Source organism: Scatophagus argus, chromosome 17 (genome assembly GCF_020382885.2).
Source record: "Scatophagus argus isolate fScaArg1 chromosome 17, fScaArg1.pri, whole genome shotgun sequence".
Taxonomy (NCBI): Eukaryota; Metazoa; Chordata; class Actinopteri; family Scatophagidae; genus Scatophagus; species Scatophagus argus.
Genome location: NC_058509.1, coordinates 4,227,766 through 4,250,521, shown reverse-complemented (window position 1 = coordinate 4,250,521; position 22,756 = coordinate 4,227,766). Strand labels below are relative to the sequence as shown.

Genomic DNA, 22,756 nt, shown 5'->3' with positions numbered 1-22,756 from the left:
TCTAATGTCTAAAAGCAGTCCTTTCTTTGGCGCGATGGGAGACGACAGGTGTGGCGTTACATCCCCACAGGTGAGAGACAAAACTGCAAACATTTGTTTTTGTATTTGAACAGATGAACCCACTCGTTAAATGTTGTTAGCTTTGGCCGGGCGGTGTGTTATTTGAACATGTGTAGAAAATAAATGTTTGCTCAGTAATTATTTAGTTTCATTTTAAGCTAAGTTAGATGAATTCAAGTTTAAAAATTTAAGTTAGGGCTACTTTGTCATTTCCAATATAATATTTTGTCTCTACAGCCAGATGAAATATAGAAAAGAGGGAAAATATTGGATAAAACAGCAAGACAAAAACATAAACAAACAGTTAATGGATAAAATTGAATTGTTAGCAAGAAGGTTCACCTTCTAGTAGATCAAACGTCACATCCAACACGCTAATAAACTGACTGTCTTCGGAGTTTGGACTGTTGGTTAGACAAGCAACGATGCCACCTTGGGCTTAACTATTACTGGCATTTTTCACTATTTTCTGTCATTTTATAGACCAAGTGTTTGTGTAAAAGTCGCATCAATCACGTCACAAACAAAAACTGCACACTGGCTTTGAATTTTGAGAATTTATTTGCCATTTCTGACTCAGATTACAGTTTAATATTTCGGTTGATCATGTAAATTATCCTCTTTACACAGTAGCAATGGCATGAAAATAAATATACATAAAAAATACAAAACAGAAAAGTAATGCTTCCAAATATGGAAGAAAATTATCTAGAACTGTGTTGCCATTTTTTTTAAATTTTCAGCAGGCTTGAAAACGCACCCTCTGTATGCAAACTCCTAAAATATGTAGACTGGGACAAAAACAAGAAAATGAACAATCTCTGTTTGAGTGAAGAACCTCTCTTAATAACTCAATGCTTATCAAATCATAAATTACAACTCACGCTTCTGCTAAAAGAGATAAGATGATCATTTTTCTTTTAGGGTGAACAACATTTTATTGCACTTTCCAGAACCATGTTATGCAGTGGGCCAGTGGTTAAACGCTGTTAGGGCAAGCCGGCACCTGCTCCACCTAGTGGTTCTTCTTCATAGTTAATGAAGCACTTTCTTAAACAAGTTGTTCTCTAGAAAAGGGACAGAGAGGTTTAGGGAAAAGAGATATGTACATACAGTATATATGGATCAGGCCGCCTTGGACAGGCACAAGACATTCACAGTTCTTCTCTACATGATGCATAAATAGAAAAACATCTTTAATCACAGATTCTAGTTTGTCTGGAGTGTTTGCAATAAAACAGCAATCACTTAAATTTGAAAGAAGACTGATATACAGTAATGTGTGCTATCATTGATGTGGGTCTGTTATTGCTGGTTGAACTCTCTCCTGATCAGTAAGAGAAGTCATTCATTAAGTTTGCAAACAGCAGATATAGATTAACACAGTCACTGGCTGTAAATGAAAAGAAGTTGGAAAAAACAAAAATAAAATATAGAATCTATTCATACATACTAAGAAACATTTATAACTCATTTATAATATATGCAGAACTTTCTTAAGTAAAGTGAGAATGTTTGTGGTTATTAAAACATGGAAAACCTTTTGGTTTTGCATTAAAATATATGTAACCTCTTTGTTCTACACAGTACAGTAAAACTTTGATCTTCAGTTAATGAGGACAAACCGGTCAAAAAAAGTGTTAAAGCATACCACAGTTAACAGTTTGGTCCAAGCTTCGCTAATAGTGGACACATCTGAAATGCCTTTATGTCTTTGTCCAAACTACAGATATGAAAAAATAAAGAGGAACGATATGCAGCTGTCTAATCCAAAGTTGCTGATGCTTAAAGCGGAATGTTTCACTTTTCTTGACCCTTGTTTCCTCAAGTGCAATTGAGCGTTGACATGAAAACAACAAAGCATTGTGAACTTGGAAACAGTTTTAACATAAGTTAACAGTTCTAACATAAGTTGACGAGTAACAAAGGCATCACCCATAACAGCTCAGGTTTTAAAAAAAGCCCGACTCATGTGAAATGGTTCTGTGGTTTCCGATAACGCTGTTGCTGCTGTCCAAACTGCCTTTCGAACCTCAGGCACTTCTCTTCATGTCACTTCACCAGTAGCTGTGAGGTCCAGAGCGATGTTTTTTGACCCCAGAGTGCATCCATACTTGGCACACATATATTATAATTCTGGGTGGTTTAGGCAGAAGAGTAGGGCCAGTGGTGTTAAAACATGAGAGTCCCCATCTGTACACTTTTTCCATGCACAAGATCCCTCAAGATCTGCCCCCCTTTCACTGTATTCTTGTCTTTTTTTGTCAGTTAGATCCTCTTATCAGGCCGTGTAATATCCCCCATACAGGCAGCTCCAGCGTGGTCCCTCAGTCAAAACTCTCAATCCAGAACTTTTATCTTGTTTCTTGTTACAGACACGCAGAGATGTTGGCGTTCACATAAAGCAGTGGTCTGCTGGAGGCCCGTAAGAGAAGCCTGGAAAGGCTCCGGCTGCTTCCTTCACACTGCTGGTCACAGTCAGGGTCTCCGTGCACAAAGAGGAGGTCACGGGCAGGTGGGTGAACTCGGGGTCAAAGTGTCGGAGGTCCGTGGGGCCGGTCTGTGAAACCAAGCAGGAAGGATGGGAATTAGACATATATTATATATTACACCTCTGCCTTTGGTAACTGATAATTAATTGAGTTTTCTTTGTCTATCTACGAAACTAAATACTGTCGGTCAGACAAAACAAGACATCTGAAGACGTCACGATGGGCTCTGGGAGACTGTGAAAGACATTTTTTTCACTCTTATCTTTATCAACTCTTTATCAACCAAGCAATTAATTGATTAGATGAACCGATAATCAAAATAATTGTCAGTTGTGTCCACATATGAGTGTAAATTAAATATTTTTGCTTGTGGACAGTTCGACTGATGAGCTGAAGATGTCATAATAGGGTTCTGGTTTTCCACATTTTTTCTGACATTATGCAGAGAAAATTAATAATTGACAATGATGAATAGTCATGAGTTGCAGTCGTATTGTGAACTCACCACTGAGGGGATGAACGGAGGTGTGATCTTCTTGGCCATCAGATCCTCCCAGTTGATTGGAGAGAAGAAGGAATGGTACTTGAGTTCAAGCTGGAGGAAAAAAGAAATGCTAGATCAGCAGGCTGATAGCAAACAAACTTCACAAATCTTTACCAGTTAAGTGTGTTGAGTGTGCTTCAGGGTCAGCTGTGAACACTTACAAAGTCGTCCCTCACTCCCAGCCTCTTGGTGCGGTCCTTCTGCAGGAGCCCCTCCAGCAGTTCCCTGCCTGCGTTCGACACATTGGGCTTGAGCACAGGAGACTTGTGCAGGATGTTGTTGTACATCTCGGCTGTGTTGCGACTGTAGAAAGGGGGCTGCGGAGCAAAAGTGACAACAACTTTAGTTTATCTGATGCATGAACAAGCAGCAGAGTTGCACCAAGAGCCGTTAAGTCACAGATTTCACTTACAAGTCCATAGAGCATCTCGTAGAGCACCGATCCCAGACACCACCAGTCAACTGTGCGGTCATAGGCCTGCTTCTGGAGAACCTCAGGGGCCAAGTACTGCGAGCAAAGCAACAAGGAGTCAACACAAAGCTGACAATTGTAATATGTCCTTAATGGAGGGTTTTAGGATGTATCAAGAGATTCAGATGTAGATAGGTTTGTACCTCAGGTGTCCCACAGAAGGTTGTTGTAGTACCATTGGCCTCAAGGCCTTCTTTGCAGAGGCCAAAGTCAGTGAGGACAATGTGACCCTGGGAGTCCAGCAGGATGTTCTCAGGCTTCAGGTCCCTGTAAAGACAACAAAGAAACATTTTTTTTTTAAAAAAAATGACGCAAAGCTTCAGAGTTACTCTTATGCTCCCTCACTTCAGTTCAGAACCGAACATGTCAATAAATGTCCACTAGGGGGCGGTGTAGGATTGCTCATTACCTGTACACAATGTGCAGGGAGTGGAGGTAGCCAAGCGCACTTGCGATTTCAGCAGCGTAGAACCTGGCTCGGGGCTCCAGGAAGATCCTCTCCCTTTGGAGATGGTAGAACAGCTGGAGCGAAAACAGTCAAACATCTGTCAACATCAGCCTGAAACATGGATGCTCTGACCTCATTCTGCTCCGTGGTTGATTTCTGGGTGTCGTGAGAACTTACCTCGCCACCATTGACATAGTCAAGAACAAAGTACAGCTTGTCAGTAGTCTGGAAGGAGTAGTGTAGCCCAACCAGGAAGGGATGCTTGATGTTCTTCATCAGAACACTGCGCTCAGCCATGATGTGCTTTTGCTGGAGGGGATATATGAAAGTTAATGTAATGTTGTACACACTAAAGTGTCATTTACCATCATGACGGTTCTAAAAAACATATCTAAAACAGGTGCTTACTTCTTTCTTCTTCATGATGATCTTCTTCTGTAGCACTTTGACGGCATAATACTTGGTGGACTCCTTGTGCCGAGCCAGCAGGACCTGTAATATAGCACATGTTTGTATCGGTGACGGTGACGCAGCTCAGGTGGCATACATGAGCTGGTAAGAGAAGTAAATTGAACTAAAGAGAAGTTATGCACACTCACCTTTCCAAAGCTGCCTTTGCCGATGATTTTGAGGTAGTCAAAATCACAAGGTTTGATCCTTATGTAGAGAAACAAACAGATGATTACGATCCTCATTGACACATAATTCACAAAATTGTTGCCGTTTCCATGAAAAATAAAGAGATTTTACACGACTACTTACTGAGTTTCCTCAGCCAGTGAACTTCGTGAATTTAGGCACATCTGAAAGATATGAAATGGGGAATTTTTAAAATTTCCAAACAAAAGTTTGGAAAGCAAAATTAACCATATAGTCAGTAAACAGTTTCTGCTTACCAGACTTTCAGGAAGTTCATTTTCAACCTCCTCGTTTTGATTCTCATCAATCTTCAGGAAGTTGTTAACTTCAACACTGGGAAAAAAAAAACAAACAAAACAGCCGGTCACAAGATGAATTTTGACATCAGCTCTTGTACTTTAATCATGTGGTGTCACGTTCTTTTTTTTTTTTAGACTTTACAGTATGAATGACTGCATTTGAATTTGCTTGTGATGTTCTAAGACTCAAAAGCTGAATGAAGACTCCCTGCTGGGGTGTGAATGGCCATCCAGACAGGTCAAGTTTAGGCTCACGGGGTCGTTACAGCCTGACCTGTCTGAGGAAAAGCTTAAGCTGCTGCCTCACGACAGGAGGATTCAGGTGGCTCTGCAGGACTCGGCGGTCCTGCTCAGACGCCCTTTCCTTCCTCTGAAGGTGGGGGACAGATGAACCGCACAGCACCAGACCCCGACCTGGATGTCAGGACGCTGTGATGGGACGGGCCATGTATCATGCTATAACTGAATTACCGGTTTATCCTCGTCTGGGGGACAGAGGGGATTTGCTTAGGCAAGGTGATTAGGCGGTGGAGCGGTTGTTAACAGGCTCGTCATGAAAGGACTATTATTACCCTGGCTTCTTGGACCCAGATTATGGTGTTCACAGAATGTCCTGCCAAACTCAGGTGGCTGATGAGATTGGACACTGATCATGAATGGGCTCACGATCAGAAATAAATACCGGAGCCAGGAAGTAACTAATGCCTGGAGATGTTCCCTGTGCCACATTTTAGGGCCAATTTTCCACCAAACATTTTATCCCTCATGGGATATCTATCTGTACGTTAGCACATATACTCACTGTTGGCAGATATGTGGGGTAGACACCAGCTTCTGAATGAAGTCATTCAGCCCCATTTTTCTCTCCTTGATGAAAGCTGCGATTGGAGAGAGGGAGAAAGAATTGACAGTCAGTGTTGGACACAATATCAGTCACGTCACATGATACAAAATATGTTTTTGTCTTCCAGTAGAGCTGTAATCCGCCGTTTTTGATTTCCACATATCCTGTTATAGGGTAGATTTGCGTGTTGTGCATAGACCTCTAATGCTGCGGGCTTATAGGTTATGCAACCACTTGGGTCACTCATTCAGATACCAACAGTGGTGGCCAACAAAGCATTTTCCATCCCATATTCTTACCGCAACGTAAACAACCAGTTTCGAGATTTTTACGCAGATTTCTTGTCAGTGACACATAATTCAAAGCGATTTCTCCAAAAGTAGAACAAAAAAAAGGCACTTTGCGATTTGGTTTAATTCACCTGTATTGGCATTTGTTTGGCTTACTACTCAAACCATAAAAACAGGCACATTTAGTTTGCTTCATTTATGAAAACAGTATCAGCTTTCGACATAAATTGTGATAGTTGTGTTTCTGACGCTCACCGGTGAGAACGGCGACAATTCCCCTCATCTTGCAGTAAGTGAGATCACATCCAGCCTCAGTCACAGCCATGATGAGCGAGCGAGCGACGAGTATCCAATACAAACACGGAGAAGATCAATAACAATAACAATAATCGTTCCTGTCCGGTCCTCCAACACTCAGTTATCGCTTACTTCGTGCCTGGTTTGAACGCGCAGAGCCCAACTGTCCGCGCTCCGCTCTGAGCTGTCGCTGCCCACGGCGCGAGCCAGCCAGCGTTTATATACGGAGCACGTGGTGCCGGGAGGCAACACCCATTTTTTTTCGTCACTCGCGTAACCACGGCAACTGCTGGCTGGCGTGACGTCACGGGATTCCGCTGCGGCCATATTCTGCCTGCAGGAGGCGGGGGATGACGAGGAGAGCTCACCGCAGAGGAGGAGGAGGTGGAGGAGGAAGAGGAGGGGAGTGAGCGCTCCCACCTCCCACCTCCTCCACCCCCTCCTCTTCATCATTTTCGCTCAATGGAAAGCTTTAAATGACTAAAATCGCCGTGCGCACTAAGGGATTGAACTCAGTTATTAAGAGAGGGCACAGTCACACGGAGTTGATAAATGTCGGTGGTATATGTTCACTGCAGAGAGCTCCCACACCCCCTTCAAAAATAAAAAATAAAATAAAATAGGTCGTTGCTTTCCTACAGACATTTTATTTTGAAAAGGCGTGGAGAAATGTATGTCACGATTGCTGCATTTCGGCGTCTGCCTGAACCAGCTGCAGTTTCTGACCATGATGATCCACACAAAGGCTATAACATGTCTGGTTACAAAACAAAGAGGGGAACAAATAACAGTTCTGCTTCGACAGCCCCCCCATAGAATTTCCAGAAATCTCCATGTGCTTTGCATTCTAAATAATTAGAGGATTTCTCCGCAGCTGACGAGGACCAGGTTACAAAGGTGACTTTGCATTGCAGAATTATGTAAATTCAGAAAAATTGCAGATGACATCATGCTCCTTTAAGCCAAACTAGTGATCAGTCCAGATGTCATAGATGTGGTCCACTAACCCTGTAAGTTACATAACTGTGCCATAATGCAGATAGCTATTCTGCCTGAGGTGGAGAGCGAGTCGCAGAACAAATGTTCCAGTCAATGGTAATGATTTTAAAGTGGAGGTTATTTGGTTCATACTGTTCAGAACTGTCTTTTAGTGTTTTATTGCACACATTTCTATTGTAACTGCTGCTTTCTCTTACAGTGGTGGAAAGTAACTAGGTTGTGCATTTAAGTACAAGCTTGAAGTACTTTCCAATATTTGCTTTTTGTGTTACTTGATATTTAATTTAATTTGAGAGGCTGGAACCTGCAAATGTTTGGCACTTTTGCTTAAAACTACATTATTTTTGATTGACTGATCCCCGCAGCTTGACTTCTTTGACTGAAATAAAGGATCTGGGGTGCTTGTTCCACCGCTGTTATCAAAAACATCTGCCGCACTCCTTAAAGATTCGCTCAACTGAGCTCTGACAGTGGGGAAGTCCTGGGTTTTGTCCCCGGGTTGACATGTGACAGTCATGCATAACTTAATGGAAGTGAGACTCCACAGGACCGGTAGTTCTTGTATTGATGAAAGAGGAAGTGAGGTGCCTGATCTGTGTGTCGTATGACCCAAACAGAAACTGGTTGTTGTAGAGTCGTCCGGCCGCGTGTCATGTCATCCTCTGGAAGGAAGGCTACCTGAGCAAACACTCAGAGCTCAGGCTCAGCTCTGCTTACACACAGAATTATACCAGATCCAGTTGCATGACAGCGACACCTCTCCTGGGCTTTTTCCTCACCTGATGTGGTCTTTCTCTGAATTATTATCTGTATCTGGGAACGTGTAGAAGGATAAACATGACTGGGTTTCCTAGAACAGCGTTATTTCTCTCCTAATTCTGTCTTTGATTTGCATTGTTCCTGGCACGATGCAAAAGAAAGTCAGGTGCTAAAAAACAAAACTCAGCTGGCTGAAGTGGTATTTCCCCTTTTTCTGAATGACTCTGCTGTGCATAAGAACACTGACGTATAGGAGATGAAGTGTGAACAGAGACTGACATTCACGTCAGTCTGCTGTAGATAAAGATGATCTGTTCTGTGGAGGTTAGACATCACCGCACCACAGATATGCATCAGACACGATATCTCTCTCAGCTTCTCTCTCTGTCTAAACGTCTTTCCAGTAACTGATTAATCAGGCTTTATTAAGCACCCTCACAAAAGCTGAAAAAGCTGCCCTGCTCTCTCGTCACTGTGCCCCATCGTGTGATTGATGCTGAGCAGACAGGCAGTCATTTGAGTCACCTGCCATCAGTGAAAACCTTTCCAACTCTCACAGAGTGCCGTCGATCATAACTCCCTCATGACTATAGGCTCTGCGGCTTGGTGTATGAATAGCAGTGACAGTTAACCCCAGCTTGTGTATCTCGTGTTACATTCGAGACATAGAGCTAAGCATTTGATTTTAATACCATCTATGAAAACCGAGATGGTTATTGCTGTTCTTCCAGAAACCTTAAACCTGTTTCTTGCTTCCTGGTGGTTGAAACAAATTGTGAATGCAACAATGGTCATCACCTTTTGAGTTAATATATTAGCAAACCATTCACACATTCAGGAGTTGTGATGATAATGAACATTAGTCCTATATTTCCTTTCTTTTAGCTCTGTTTTTGGTCTCCACCAGCTTCTGTGGGAAATATTTAGCTCTTTAGCTGCTAGATGTTCCTCTGTGTTCACCAGCTAGTGTCTAACTGTGTCTGTCTGCTGTTTCCTCCTGAGCAGGTTGTGCACACAGGGTTTTTAGAGCTTTTTTCTCTGAAAACAGCTGTTTGCTGTGGCAGAAAATGACCCTTTGAGAGCAGTGAGAATGAATTAAAAGAGTGAAGCTGCAGCCGCACAGCTAAACAATGAGCTGAACCTCGTTAAAAGCTCATTAAAGCCAAAGGGAGCTTCAGATTCAGATGATAATTCACTATAGGTTCATCACTAAGAGATATGTGATTCATTATTATTATTAAAATACCGATAATAGCCTCACTGAAGACTGAAAAAATATTCTCTCACAATAAAAATATTTTAACCTCTTTCTAAAGATGCAGCTGTATTTTATGAAACCAGGTAACCTGAAATCCAGTATCAATTATTGTATAGTAGACTGAATATTTCTTCACCCAGATGGTTAGAAAAGCCTTTAAGTATTCTGGCAACACCTTCAGAACAGATGCAAGTGTTCATAAAGCACCTTCTGGGTATTTATTTGTCAGGAAATTGGATGCTTAACTTTTTGACTCAGATGCATGAGAAACTAGACTACTACCTGCCTTGCTGAACCGCTTTGGGTAGGAGGCAGCAGAAGGTGGACAGATGAGTCATACAGCCAAACAGGTCCTTAGTGACCAACTGTAGCGCTGGCAGGAAGGCTGTCGGCTAATGAGCGTGGAGGATCTCTAATTACACTGTGGGTCTTGTTGATCTGCGGCCTTGTGAGTTTCACCCACACAGTCATGCCAGCATCACCAAGCTGTGTTCTAACAGATCGCTGCTAAAATCTCTCCAGTTACTCTTTCTGTTTGAGCCTGCATCATTTTCTCACATACTCCTGGCACTTAGCATTACTCATACAGAGGACTGCAGAGATGCAGACCGGAGGTGGCGGTCCAGCCTCAGGCCGAAGCGAGTGGGAGTGGATTTCGAGTTAGAATTACAACCACCCTGTTCGTTTCCCTCCTGAATTCCCTGGCAGGAGATGAGATGTGTTTTCTATTTTTCCCATTCTCCACAGGGGATTAGATGACTGCTCATGCGCCTGCTTCATCAGATTAAACAAAAAATAAATAAAAAAGAGGAAAGATATGTTTGCTCTCTTATGTGATGACTCAGACACACACACACTGCTGCCAAATTATTACAAATGATGCATTACTTTAATTCGCCTCTATTAATTAGACTAATGTGATTGCTATTACTGCTGTCATTACTGTCATTATGGTAAGATGAGCTTTGTCATGACGCGCCCTGGTATTACCCTCAGTCTAATAGAGCGGCAATCGAAGATTATTTTCATCATCGATTAATCTGTCATTGTCCATAAAATGTCAAAGTCACATTCTCTAATGTCTCAATTTCTCCACAACTCAAACATATTCAGTTTCCAATCACATCTGAGAAACTGAAATCAGAGAATTTTGACATTTTTTTTCCTCAAAAAATGAATCAAAACTATTAATCGATTATCAAAATAATTGATTATTCGACTAGTCGTTGCAGTCGTTGCATCTGCTCTGTGACTCTGGTGCTGGATGTGAATGTACAGCAGGTTTCCTGTGTGTTATTGAAGCTGTAACCGTTCAGTAAAGAGGAAGAAGATAAAAAAAGATCTTTTCATTCGTTCACTGGCTGCACTTCCCATGTAGACCAAAAATCATGAATCAGTGGTGGACCGTGGGGACTTCCGTTACTGAGTGCAGTTCCAGTTTCTGTTGTTATGTTCTCCATTGTGATCATATGAAATATGACACATGTAATAAGCATTTACTGTCTATGGGGTGAGCCTGCTTCTTGAACTCCATAGAGGCACACAGACTAGCCTGAATAAAGGGAACACACTTGCACACAACCGCCAGCGTAGCATCGCAAATCCAGCATAAATCTCATGGTGACACGTTCATCTGGAAAACATCCACTGAGAATCAGTCGCGTGTGGCAGCTGGAAACAAAACCAGGTAATGAACTGTGCAAAGTGATTTAGATGATGACGTCAGCGAGCCATATTGTTTACTGGGTGCCACTTTGCCACGGTGCATGTAATCAGTCAAATGCAAGCGAAGGTAGTTTTCAGTACTCTGTCAGTCTGATCCAGTCACCTCCAAAGTAATTTTGGTCTGCGTCCAATCACGATGCCCCTAATCCAAACAAATAGTCCAAGCTTTTCCAGACGACAGTGAGTGAAGTTAGTGGGCAGGTTTGTGAGGCTGCACAGAAGAGACCAAATATGTACATCTGTCTAACAACCCAAAACAAAAATACAAGGAAGACTTCCAGGTTTGGTGACCGTCCTAAAGGAATGGTTTGACATTTTGACAAATGCTCTCATTTGCTTTCTTGCTAAAAATTAGACAAGAAGATTGTCACTGTAAGCTATCTTAGCTTAGCATAAAAAATGGAAACCGGATGAAAGAGCTGGCTTTCCTGTCTGAAGGCAAAACAGTCGTGTTTGTAAATTGTGTTTGTTTAATCTGTTAAAAAACCAAATTGCATAAATGAGTGGCTGTGGTTTTACTCGGAGTCATGTGCTGAACTGTCTCTTCTCCAGGCACAGTAACTTTCTGCAGTCCTGTCATTACCATCCTAGATGCTAGGAGGAAAACTTTTTGGTTTTGGTTTTTGGACGTTTTAAACAAATGATAATGAACTTATAACAATAAGCTAACCTAACTATTGGTTAGCTTTATCTTCATATTCACCATACGGACATAAGAGTGCAGTCAGTGTTCTCATCTAACGCTTGTCATCAAATAAGTGCATTTCTCAGAATGTTGAACTGCCCCTTTAAGATTTAGAAGCTATTACAAGAGGGACAGTTTCCTTTTAGATTCCTTTCCATCTGTATCCATAGAACCAAAGCCATTTTTCCTGGCTATCACTGAGGGCCAAAATCATCCGATCCTTTCAGTCTTGGTTGCAAAATGAAGGCCTAGCAGTAGCTCTTATCCTCTCGTGTGACAAATGAAATGAAAAGCAAGGGAGCTGCAGAGAGAAGGCAAGAGGCTCTGTGGTTGACATTACAAGGAGGAGAGAGGACTGCCAGTTGATGACTTTGAGTTTGACATCTGGCTGCTGTGTGTGGCCAGAAAGCAATCTAAGCAGTGCCAATGACGTCAAAGCAAGCAAAGGGAATTCAACAGCGAGGAGGTGATTGAATAGTTAATAAACAGTCATAAACCTATAATAGCCAGATGACTGAAAAGGCAAACAAAAGGGACAATGTTTAGATGACTGAGCTGCTGGATGCAGACAAGAATCTTAAGCCACAAAAGAGGAAAAGTTGCATGTCTCAAGGTGTGTCCCCCTCCGCTGTGGTGCCGAGAGGCTACACATTATTCCCCAGACAATCTCATAACAGAATGTGAATTAAAGAAGCGCCTACCTATGAAAGATTTCTTGCCAGTCTTCATGTCCTCCTCTTCTTGATGAATGAGTCTGCTGCAAAGCGTCCAGGTGATTGACTGCACTAAAAAGATGTATTCCTGCTGTAAATGTGCCTCCCCCGTCCTCCTCCGTCTTCTTTTCCGTGGCTCACGCTGCAGCTCTGGTCAGAAAAGTCTTCAATTCGATGGCAAATAACTTTCCCCTCTGCACTTCCCTCTTCCCTCTGCCGTTTCTTCCTCTTATCGCTCTGCCCGAGCTGAGTGCAAATAGCTGAAACCAAAGATCTGTGACGCACCTGCTTTTCCTCCTCTATACACTCACCCCCACCCGCCACCCCACCACCTCCACCCTCATCTGTTCTTTTATCTACCTGAAGAGCACAGAACAAAACAAAAGCAGGTGTCTGGTTACGGCTCCCGTGAGTGTGAGAGTCCCGCCGGAGGGGAAACCAGTTTCCATGACATGGGAACCACCTGAGGAATACACACACAGCGGCAGCATCACTGATGAGTTAAGCCATTTGTCACACAGTGAGGTGCTGAGCTGAATTATCATTTTGCTTTGGAGGCTGGACAAGTGAGCTACAATCAGCACTAACAGTCTCAATAAAATCAAACATGATTTCAGAAGGTTTTTATTTGATTTTGTCTTCTCTCTGTGCTCTGATGAGCCAGCAAATGAAAGAATGGAAAAATACTGCATCATAGATGTCTTTGTTTGCACAGCTCTTCTCTGTTTTTGACTTCCTTTGAATTTAACATGTTAATCCTGTTAAGCTTAACTCAAGCTCTGCTTCAAGGCAGCAGCACTGAAGGATCCAGACAAATTTGTGAAACACAATGCAGCAATAGATGGATGAGTAATTACATGAAAAATCAATATTAAACATGCTGGTAAGATGTTGCTCCACCAGAAAGGCTTCAGTGCTCACTTTAAAGGTACAGATCACATGTTCATGCCACAGGTGTAGACCTGAGGTGTTAACGTGTGATCTGCATCTGTGGGTGTCGTCCGTGAAGGGACGATTGGAGCTGCTTGTAGATTTTGTCGGGCTTGCTTGAGCTAACAGGAAGACCTTTCAGCTTGCTGAGTTTTGCTTTAAGAATGTGCAGATTCACTTTGACTTGACTGCTGTAAGACTGAGCCTACCTGAGACTTGGCCTTGCATGACCACACACCTTGAGCATTTAATTGATAGGCCCAGACTTAGACTTTGTTTCTGTTATGTAAAATCAATATTAACATGACTTTTAAAGGAGCAACCATATTTGATTTAATTCTCCTGACCTGAAAAATATTAGGCTAAAATAGCAATTTTCTTATGAGATGTTAAGTTCTTCCCAAACAAATGCCTCAGAGCATGTACAGTGCTGAATTACTGATATGGACATACATGTAAGGATAGGAGACTCAAGAATTTATTCAGTGACAGGCAGCGATCATCTTCAATTTTCTGTCTTGATTTTGACATAAAGTTGTCACAGATAATGACTGACTGCGCAAAAACACATCTGCATCGCTCATAAAATAAAGATTTCTATGTAATAACCACAAGTCACATTTACAATATGAGACATTTAACAGCAATTCATTCTGCCTTTACTGATACTGAATCAAAAGCCTCTGACGCACAGATTCCTGCCCTGCTACTGAACTCCAGCTTCACAGCGAACACAAAGTGCTCCCACCACTGACGAACAAGCATTATTTAAATTTCAAAACATCAGAAGGTCAAGGCGAGTTTATACGTGCACTCATTCAAATGAAAGAGAACTGTGCCTCATCTTTAAAACTTTCACCGAGTCATCTCATAACTGCAGGCCTGCAACTTCGCCAACAAACATATTTTTTCAGCCCGCTTAACACCTTAAACAACACTGCGCGACTGAGTTCACACGCGAAGTGAAAATAAATACAGACTGATATCCTGTAACTTAAGTAAAGACTGGTGGATGGATGTTGTTTTTCTTTTTTTGATGGAAATGCAGATTGTTTATACATGAGGCTGAAATACAGATATAATATGTGACAAACCACTTTGAGTGGACAGATTTGCATGTAATTTAAATCCGGGTGGTGTGAGATGGATACGAGTCTGAGTGATGCAGAAACTGGCAGATGTGTTGATTCAGATGTGTGATTGTTTGTCACTGACAGTATTTCATTGTTGAGGACTCTTGTTGACACGGAAATGAGGGAAACAGTTGTTTGCTGTTGTGCTTGTTTAATGGACTTTTTCCCATCTGACACTTCATTGTTTGACTGACCTTAGTTTCACCCTGGTAAATCACGATGCACTATGTGAATGACAGTTGGCTGCATGCATGAGAAATGTGCACTTAAATAACTTTAGAGAACCTAATAGGCAAACTTTATTACCTTTGGACTGAGCCAGGCTAGCTGTTTCAATTGGTTTCCAGTTTTTATGCTAAGCTAAGCTAACCTGCTGCTGCTGGCTGTGGCTTCATGTTTAATGAACAGCGGGATCAATCTTCTCACCTTGTCAGTGAGAAGGTGAACGAGCACATTTACCAAATTGTTGAAACATAGTTTTAAGTAAGGATTTTAAGCTTCCTAAATGTTTGTATTTTCTCTTTTTTCTGTATTATCAATATCAATATATCAATGTAAAATGAAAGGTTTAGGGCTGTTGGTTGGATAAAACAAGAACTCTGAAGATGTCTCCAGAGGAAATCAGCATTTGTGTTGTCTCCATAAAACTCAGCTCTGCCTCTGAAAGCATCCTGCTGCCTGGTAATAGATCTGCACTTGTGTTTGGCCCACACTCTCCTGGTTTGGCAGCATTCAGGCAGCTCATGACCGCTAAGTCAACTCTGTGCATGGGAAGGACGAATGACCGGCGAGCAGGAGTGAGGAGGCCAAAGGAGACGAGGGATTGAGATCACTTTGTCTGCACAGTCGGTCACTCTGGGAACAGCACCGGCTCACCTGTTCCTATCTTTAACCTGATTAGCACCATTCGTGTTGGAGGAAGATTTGTCAGGAGTGTGTGTGTGTGTGTGTGTGTTTGTGTGAAGCAGGCTGGTTCCTATGGATATAAAAAAAACCCTGAAAAACAACTTTTACAATTTCAAGGAGGTCAAAATGAGACCTGGTGTCAGTCTCTGTTTGAGGGTCACAGTAGGTGAGGGTGGATTTGAAGACATGCTTTCTAGACATGGAAGAGCTTATCACCCACTGTCACATAAATAGAAACAGGCCGGGCTACTTTAGCCGTCTTAAGGACCGTGTGATCCTAAATGTGAAATGTTGAGTCACAGCAGTCACGGACAAAGAGGACAAGTAAAATGACTAAAAACTGTTGGTAAACCTTTGCTAGATTTTTATTTTTCATTGTTCTCTGTTTTACCAAGAGGCCTTTTTCACGTTTTGACAGGTCACAGTTGGTGAAGCACAGCCGTAAATAACAAAATCAATCACTGGTTGAATTCCATTTAGCTGCTTCGGTTTCAGAGTGCTGGTGTTGTGTGTGCTGAGTCACTGTCATACCGTCATACCGTCATGCCTTACTGAGACGCTTCAATAGAAAAGACCCGTTGTTGATTTTGTTAGTATCACATGTGCTTTTCCTACTATGAAAAACCAAAATGTCTGCTGTGAAAAATGCCCTTAGAGAAAGGAGTGAAAGTCAGATCGAACTACTTAAAACTTATTTGGGAGTGTAAATTATGATATCTATAACAGGTCTAAAAATGTTATTTTTATGCTGTCTGTCATGAGGATATATTTGACCTTGTTCTGAGTATGATGAGAGTTAAAAACTGCTGTTGAGCCAGGTTGAAATATGTCCAAAAGGCCTGATGGATTCCCATGAATTTTTGCACAGACTTTCATATTTCCCAGTGGATGAATCTTGATTGACTTTTGAGATCCTCTGACTTTTCCTCTAGTGGCACCATGAGATTGACATTTGTGGTTTTTAGAGAAATACCTTAACATCTATAGGATGGACTGCAATGGAATTTGTCGGACACATTCGTGTTCCCCTCAGGATAAACTGTCTGTTTTGGCGGCTCAGAATGTTCAGAGCTAATTGGCAAATGTTAGCATACTGAAGTGCTAAACTAAGATGGAGAACGGTGAACATACTACCTGCTAAAGATCAGCATGTTAGCTTTGTCAGCCCGAGCTCAAACTATGGAGTCTAACTAGAAATATTCAGGTTTTAAGAATCACCAGATCAGTTTAAACATATTTTCTGTTCCCAATGCACCTGATGTTACCTGCTGGAAGGAGATGTTGACCACCCATGTTTACAATAAGCAACAAGAAAATCTTTCAATGATATGAAGTGAAGGGAAGAGCTGACCCGAGACCCTTTATGGAAGTTAAGTGAACGTCGGACTCTGTTTCGTGGTTCTTTGGGATCCGTTCTTTGGGATTTGAGTTGGTAAGGTGAATGGAGACGGGATATTTTCCAGAAGACACAAGATGCTTTATGCTTTCTCCTCACGTCGACATGGCTTTGCACACAAACAGACTCTCACAGCCACTTGAGAGATACACGCTGGAGAGAGTCAGACAAGATAAGTCCGAGTCACAAATACTCAACAGACCTGACTGTGCCACTGCACTCTTACAAATGTGACAGCTTCATTTCTGTCGGTAATGAGGACACCACGCTTTGCCTGGTCTATAGTAGGGCATCTGCCCAGTCTACCCCCAAGGACAGAGCAGAATGGAAAATATAATGTACCAGTATAAAAATAGCTCACTCATCCCAGCTCACTTACACCTAATTCTCACAAGTCCCCTTTTTTGGTTTTTTTTTACCTTTCACAGGACAGAAAAAATGGCAATGAGACACGTTACATCACACTAAAATGTCAGATCATTAATGTCACCACTTCATGTTACCCTGAGTTATAATCCGTCAGCTGCAAATGTCATAATCTGCCAATTCCTTACTGGTAGCTCACTGTATAAGTGTCTAAGAGGGGCTGCGTGTGTGTATGTGCGTGCAGTCATGCATTTATAACTCATACTGTGTGTATGAGTGAACGTGTGTGCATTGTGCAAAGCTGCACACCAGTGAGCAGGATGAGTTTAAACATCCATCACGAATGCTTTGTGTTGGGATAGTTACACAACACCTCTCATCATCTTACCTAACTGCTGCCCTACTGGGGAGGATTACAGGGATGTGTTGGGATACTGGGAATGATGTGTGTGTGTGTGTGTGAAAATTCAGATAAATGTATGTGTCACATACCTAAGGTTATCAGTAAATAACTGCTTTTCACAGAATGTGTGGGATTACTGTATTTCCTCTAAGTACAGGAGACAGCCATTAGGCTAAAGGCAGCAGGTTACCACAGTCATGTGTTTTAAACAAGAGTCTGCAGTCATGGTAGAAGCTCTGAGAGGCTGTACTTTGGCCCATCGGTGCTTTCAGCTAAATGCTGACATTAGCATGCTAATATGTTCACAGTGACAAAGTGGATGCTTGGCAGGTATAAAGTTTACCATGTTCAACATCATTAACTTAGCATGTTAGCATGCTAGCATTTCCTACTTACCACCAGACGTAAAGCGCAGCTGAGGCTTTAGAGGATTAGTTTTGCTGCTATTTGGTCTTTGGACGAGTTAAAATTTTGAGGTGTTCAGATTTTTCTTAATTTTTTTAAGAAATAATAACTCATGGTTACTGTTGGCCAAAAACATTCCTGTATTCTCATCTTAAAGTTATAAAACATTTAGAATAATATATAAATATGTAAACTCGAAGGGAGTTGGATCAGCTGCATCTTGTAGATGTTTCACCACATTTCCAAGAAGCTTCATCAGTTCTGTGTCCCACATATGTCCACTCGCAGTTCATTTCTCTATTTTTGGATGATGATGACGAAATCCTGCTTCAGAGGCTTGTCCATCCTGTTCAGGGGCAAATATGCTGAATGGTTAGTTGATTAATCCATTCGTCGATCCAGCAGAGATATGCAGACGGTAATTTATTAATCATTAATAATAATTTTTTAATCATTAATCAAAATAACCTGCTTCCAGAAGATTTTTTGCTTTTCTGTTTTATATTACTGATTATTGGATATCTTTGGCATGTTGAATGCACAGATCAAGACATTTGCAGCCTTTCACTCAACAAACCCATAGGTGGCTCAGAAATAAAAAAAATCCTTAGTTGATATATAAACCGCTTCAATCAATATGCGTGTGTGTGTTGAGGTAAGTACTCTGGTATGTGGCAGGAATGTACCAGTGACAGTTTGTGTGTGTGCGTAAATGGGCGTGGACTCAATGAAATGCCGGTAAAAGTGTGGCTTCATCCAGATGAATCACATCTCCTCCTCCTGTTTGTTCTGCTCTCCTCTTGGGGAATTTTGATATGGTTTAAACTGTTTGAATGTCACACATTGTTCTTTGTCGTTCACTTCCCTGATCTGCCTCCGTCCTCTCTGTGCTCTGCTTTGTAAGCCGAACACGTCAGAGTCATGTCAGAAAAGAAAGGAAAAAGAAGGAAATAAAACGTGCAATGATTACATTATTATTATAACTGAAAATTAAAAGGAGGATTTTTCTCTGTATTAAATTAGTGAATATCTTTGAGTGTTTGATGATCATCCGACAAAAAAGGTTTTAGAACGTAGACACTTTTCTGAATTTTTTTTTAATTAGCTTCAAACAAGGCTGTAATTAATGGTTACTTTCATTATCGACGAATCTGCTTGACTGGTTTGTCTGTCATGATGGCATGAAAAATGCCTGTTATTATTTCCCACACCTCACTGAGATCTGCTCAACCTGCAGTCCAAAACCCCAAAGCATTCTGTTCACTGTCATTTGTATGACAGAGAAAAGCAGATCTTCACATGTGAGAAGCTGGAACCAGAGAATATTTGGCATTTTTTGCTTGAAAAAGGAAACAATAAATTGACTGTGAATCGCTGCAGATTAATTGCCTGTAATTGCTGCAGCTCTAATTGATGATTCAAAATGATCCAAAATGAAGCCACTGAGGGAGGACGGATCCATTTTTTGAACGTTTTCTTTTTCTTTTCCATTTTCCCTGCAGGCTTTCATGTGTTCTGTGTAACAGAGCAACTGACTAATTCTTCCGCCTTTTAATTTGATGGGTGCGTCACCTGCTCGCAGGCAGCAGGAAGTGGAGGCCGAGAAACAAATGAATGCTGGCCTTTGAATTTTTTGTTTCACAGCTTGAGGTGAATGTCAAACAAGCAGGTGCTTTCGTCGCAAAGCGGCGCAATTTGATCCAGATGTGCAGTTGCATGACCGCTGGGCACTAGATGCATACGAGAGTTTAGAGCAGGACGCTTACGTTGGCCTGAAGCCGTGAGTTTAATATTAATGAGCTTGTCTGCCATGACAGAGTTTGTAGGAAGAGCTGCGGAGATGAGAACCAGAGAGCAGGTGCAGGCCTGAAGTGATGATGATGATGATGATGAATCATGTCCCGAAGAACGAGCCTGGAACATTTATATAATATGTGTGTGTGTCTGAGTCCAAACACACTTAACACCCAATGATACAGAGATGGAGGTCGACATGTGGGTTTAAATCTGCTTCATTTTCTCTTTGCTCTCTGTTTGAGAAGATCCCTTTGGGTTATTATTATTATTATTATTATTATTATACAGTAAAAAAATTAGGCCTGGTTGTTGACATGAGTTTCAATAGCAACACCAAAACCAGAGCCAGCACTGTTTTTAAACCGTGCTTGGCCAAGTGCAAACCTCTTTTTCGCATATTTAACTAAACAAGCCAGTAGTGTTTATTTATTTAAACTAGAGGCTCATTAATTTAAAAGCCAGCTTCTCCTGTGTGAGTATTTGAAGTTTTTCTCAGTTTTAAGATACTGAATATCTTTTGGTTTTAGGTTCTTCAGACTCTGAGTTTGGTGAGATGTGCCTGTCTTGCTGATTCAACGTCTATACTCTTTGTGTCTGTGGAGTTGGTTACGCAAAAATGCAGAAGTACAATCTGTCGTTCAGACAACATCCCATCGAACTGACAAAAGTCAACAAAAAGCGTCACATGAGCAGGAGGCTCTGGACGCAGGCAAAGTTTCAAATCATTCATTTACATGTTCTACCTACACTGTAATAATACAAAGCTGGTTGAAGAGCAGCAAAGTTTCATTTTAATCTTATGGTTACCGGTACTTTGAGTTCCTGGGGTGTCAGAAAACATCCATCGCACTTCCTGGAAGCCCAGTGTGACATGTTCAAATGTCATGGTTTGTGTGACCAGCAGTGAAAAAAGCTGAAGCTGGAGCCAGTGACTCTTTTGGTATTGCTCCTTAAAAAAGATTTAAACTGGAAGCTGAGAGTAGGAGGGCTAAGCTTACATCATCATCATCATTAATAATTCATACATCTGGATTTTCATTAAATTTCACTGTAAAAAAATTACTGACAATGATGTGTTTTTCAATTCGAACCTGTGAGAGGATGCTAGTCGAGATTTAGCTTTAATGCCTTTATTTTTTATTACCTTTCCTTCTCTGGAAAAGGTTTGAAGCTCATATATTTTGTCTGCTCTTTTCTCTCTTCTCCAGTGGAGGAGTTTATTATATAACATCCAGCCATAAGAGGTTCCAAAGAAAGAAGCCCCGCGGGGGAGACTGACCTGCAGCTGCAGCCGCTGTGGGAGGACCACCTGTTTTTGGCTGCCGAACCCTCGCCAGCCAAAGTTTAGTACCCGATCACACATTCAAATCCATACATGTCATACGAAGACACACGGAGAAATGCAAATAACAAGGCTGCCAGCACCACCTGTTTCTCACAGAGGATTTGATAAGACAAAAGTGAAAGCATAAGTTTGGGCAGCAGAATATTTATATTAGCCTTTATAAGCCTTTAATCATCTAATGACCGACACATTTGTCTTGGGATCGACCTGCAGGTTGGGAACCACAGCTTTACAGCTTGGTGGTTGCAAAAACAGCTGAAAATCACTGTTGTTTCGCTTAAAATATGATGGAAGAGAGCAAGCAGCAACAAAACTGTCATTTTCTAATTACCATCAGTGCCAAGAAGAGGCTCGACTTGCTCCTTTAAAACAACACCCTATGACTGTAAATGGACCGTGGCGGTCCAACAAAGGTTGTATAACGACAGCAGAGACTGAACAGATGAAATAGTTTGTTGTGACTTCACTGGTTTGCTGTCGTTGTTTAAAAGGAGCCAACTGGCACAAAGAAAACACAGTTTAAACAACAAAAACTTTGTTCACTTTAACCCAATGTTTAATATGGGTGATATTTAAATAAATTATAAATTTGTGAATCAGACCATCGTCAAATTCAAAAGTTTGTGTCTGTCAAAAAGAGCTCTGCTCATTAGAGGACTAGTTCAGCATTTTAGGAAACAGTACAGCACAAAAATGACAAACTATTCCTTTAAAGGTTAGCTTGATTAATAAATCATTTCTGCCATCAGAGTACCTTTACCTTTGTAAAATCATGCCTCACTTAAGCCCGAATCTGCTCTGCTGTATGTCATCTGTGCTCTGATAAAAGCGGTTGAGCCTGCACAAACTGATCAAAGAGTGCTTGACATTTTAAAAAGCTTACATAAACAGGTGCACATGTGGTTTGAAAGGATGTTTGAGAGCAGCAACAATGGAGGGAATAACAAAACTGAGCTTATGAATTAGTCACCTCCATCATGTTCTTTTCTGATCAAAGACTATGATTTAATAGGGAGCCTCAAACCTGACAAAATGTTGTATATTATTGTTGTCGCAAACTGGGGATTAAGTGCCTTGCTCAAGGGCAGTCGGCTAATGGAGGGGAATCGAACCGTTGACCCTCCCAACACAAGCTGTTTCTCCAACCTCTAGGCCACAGCTTGCCCATAGTGCATCATCTTCAAATTCTTCTTCAAAGTGTTCATCAAGGATCACATTTAAAACACTACAGGTTGTGTGTGTAAAAAAGTGAGTGTTTTCCTCAAGATGAAGCCTTTCTTCATTATTCATGAGGGGAAAAACTGGCTCTGTCCGTATCAGCGTGTCTTCTGAACGCACATGAAACCACACGGCTCGTCTCATGTGGTGCCACAAAGGCAGCATGTGCGCTCACATTACTGATCCACAGTGCAGATGACGGAGGAGCTGCACATTCCTGGTGCTAACACAATGTATAAGGCAGCAGAATAGGCCTTTTGTTTCCCATCGACTCTCGTTTAAACCCCATGACACAATGCAAAGACCTCCTGGGTTAAGTCATCCAGGAAAAGT

The 22,756-nt window shown here is 41.6% G+C and overlaps 1 protein-coding gene and 1 long non-coding RNA gene across 3 annotated transcripts; one reads left to right on the top strand and one right to left on the bottom strand.

The window, feature by feature from the left end:
* Positions 1-5: 5 nt before the first annotated feature.
* LOC124074226 lies at positions 6-21,806 on the top strand. The gene is made up of 3 exons (XR_006845822.1): positions 6-70; positions 2,436-2,575; positions 21,069-21,806. It is a non-coding gene; the product is annotated as an uncharacterized LOC124074226 (long non-coding RNA).
* Positions 603-12,751, bottom strand: si:ch211-195b13.1 (STKc_SGK domain-containing protein). 2 transcript variants are annotated; one of them, XM_046416897.1, is made up of 13 exons: positions 12,513-12,751; positions 5,757-5,832; positions 4,913-4,988; positions 4,779-4,819; positions 4,616-4,673; positions 4,425-4,508; positions 4,194-4,325; positions 3,978-4,090; positions 3,712-3,835; positions 3,509-3,604; positions 3,258-3,413; positions 3,058-3,147; positions 603-2,620 (listed from the first exon to the last, which is right to left on the bottom strand). In XM_046416897.1, exons 1-13 carry the CDS (start codon positions 12,538-12,540, stop codon positions 2,456-2,458), a joined length of 1,239 nt encoding a protein of 412 aa, XP_046272853.1. In that variant the 5' UTR covers positions 12,541-12,751; the 3' UTR covers positions 603-2,455. The 2 variants fall into 2 exon arrangements, with proteins under 2 accessions (XP_046272853.1, XP_046272852.1); XM_046416896.1 differs by lacking the exon at positions 12,513-12,751 and adding an exon at positions 6,344-6,599.
* Positions 21,807-22,756: the final 950 nt, after the last annotated feature.

Excerpts from the sequence above, each read along its gene's own strand:
- si:ch211-195b13.1 (XM_046416896.1), bottom strand. The coding sequence starts at position 6,413 with ATGGCTGTGACTGAGGCTGGATGTGATCTCACTTACTGCAAGATGAGG. Across the intron at positions 3,605-3,711 it reads CCTTCTGTGGGACACCTGAG|TACTTGGCCCCTGAGGTTCT; the intron begins GTACAAACCTAT and ends CTTTGCTCGCAG. Across the intron at positions 2,621-3,057 it reads CTCCGTTCATCCCCTCAGTG|ACCGGCCCCACGGACCTCCG; the intron begins GTGAGTTCACAA and ends TTGGTTTCACAG.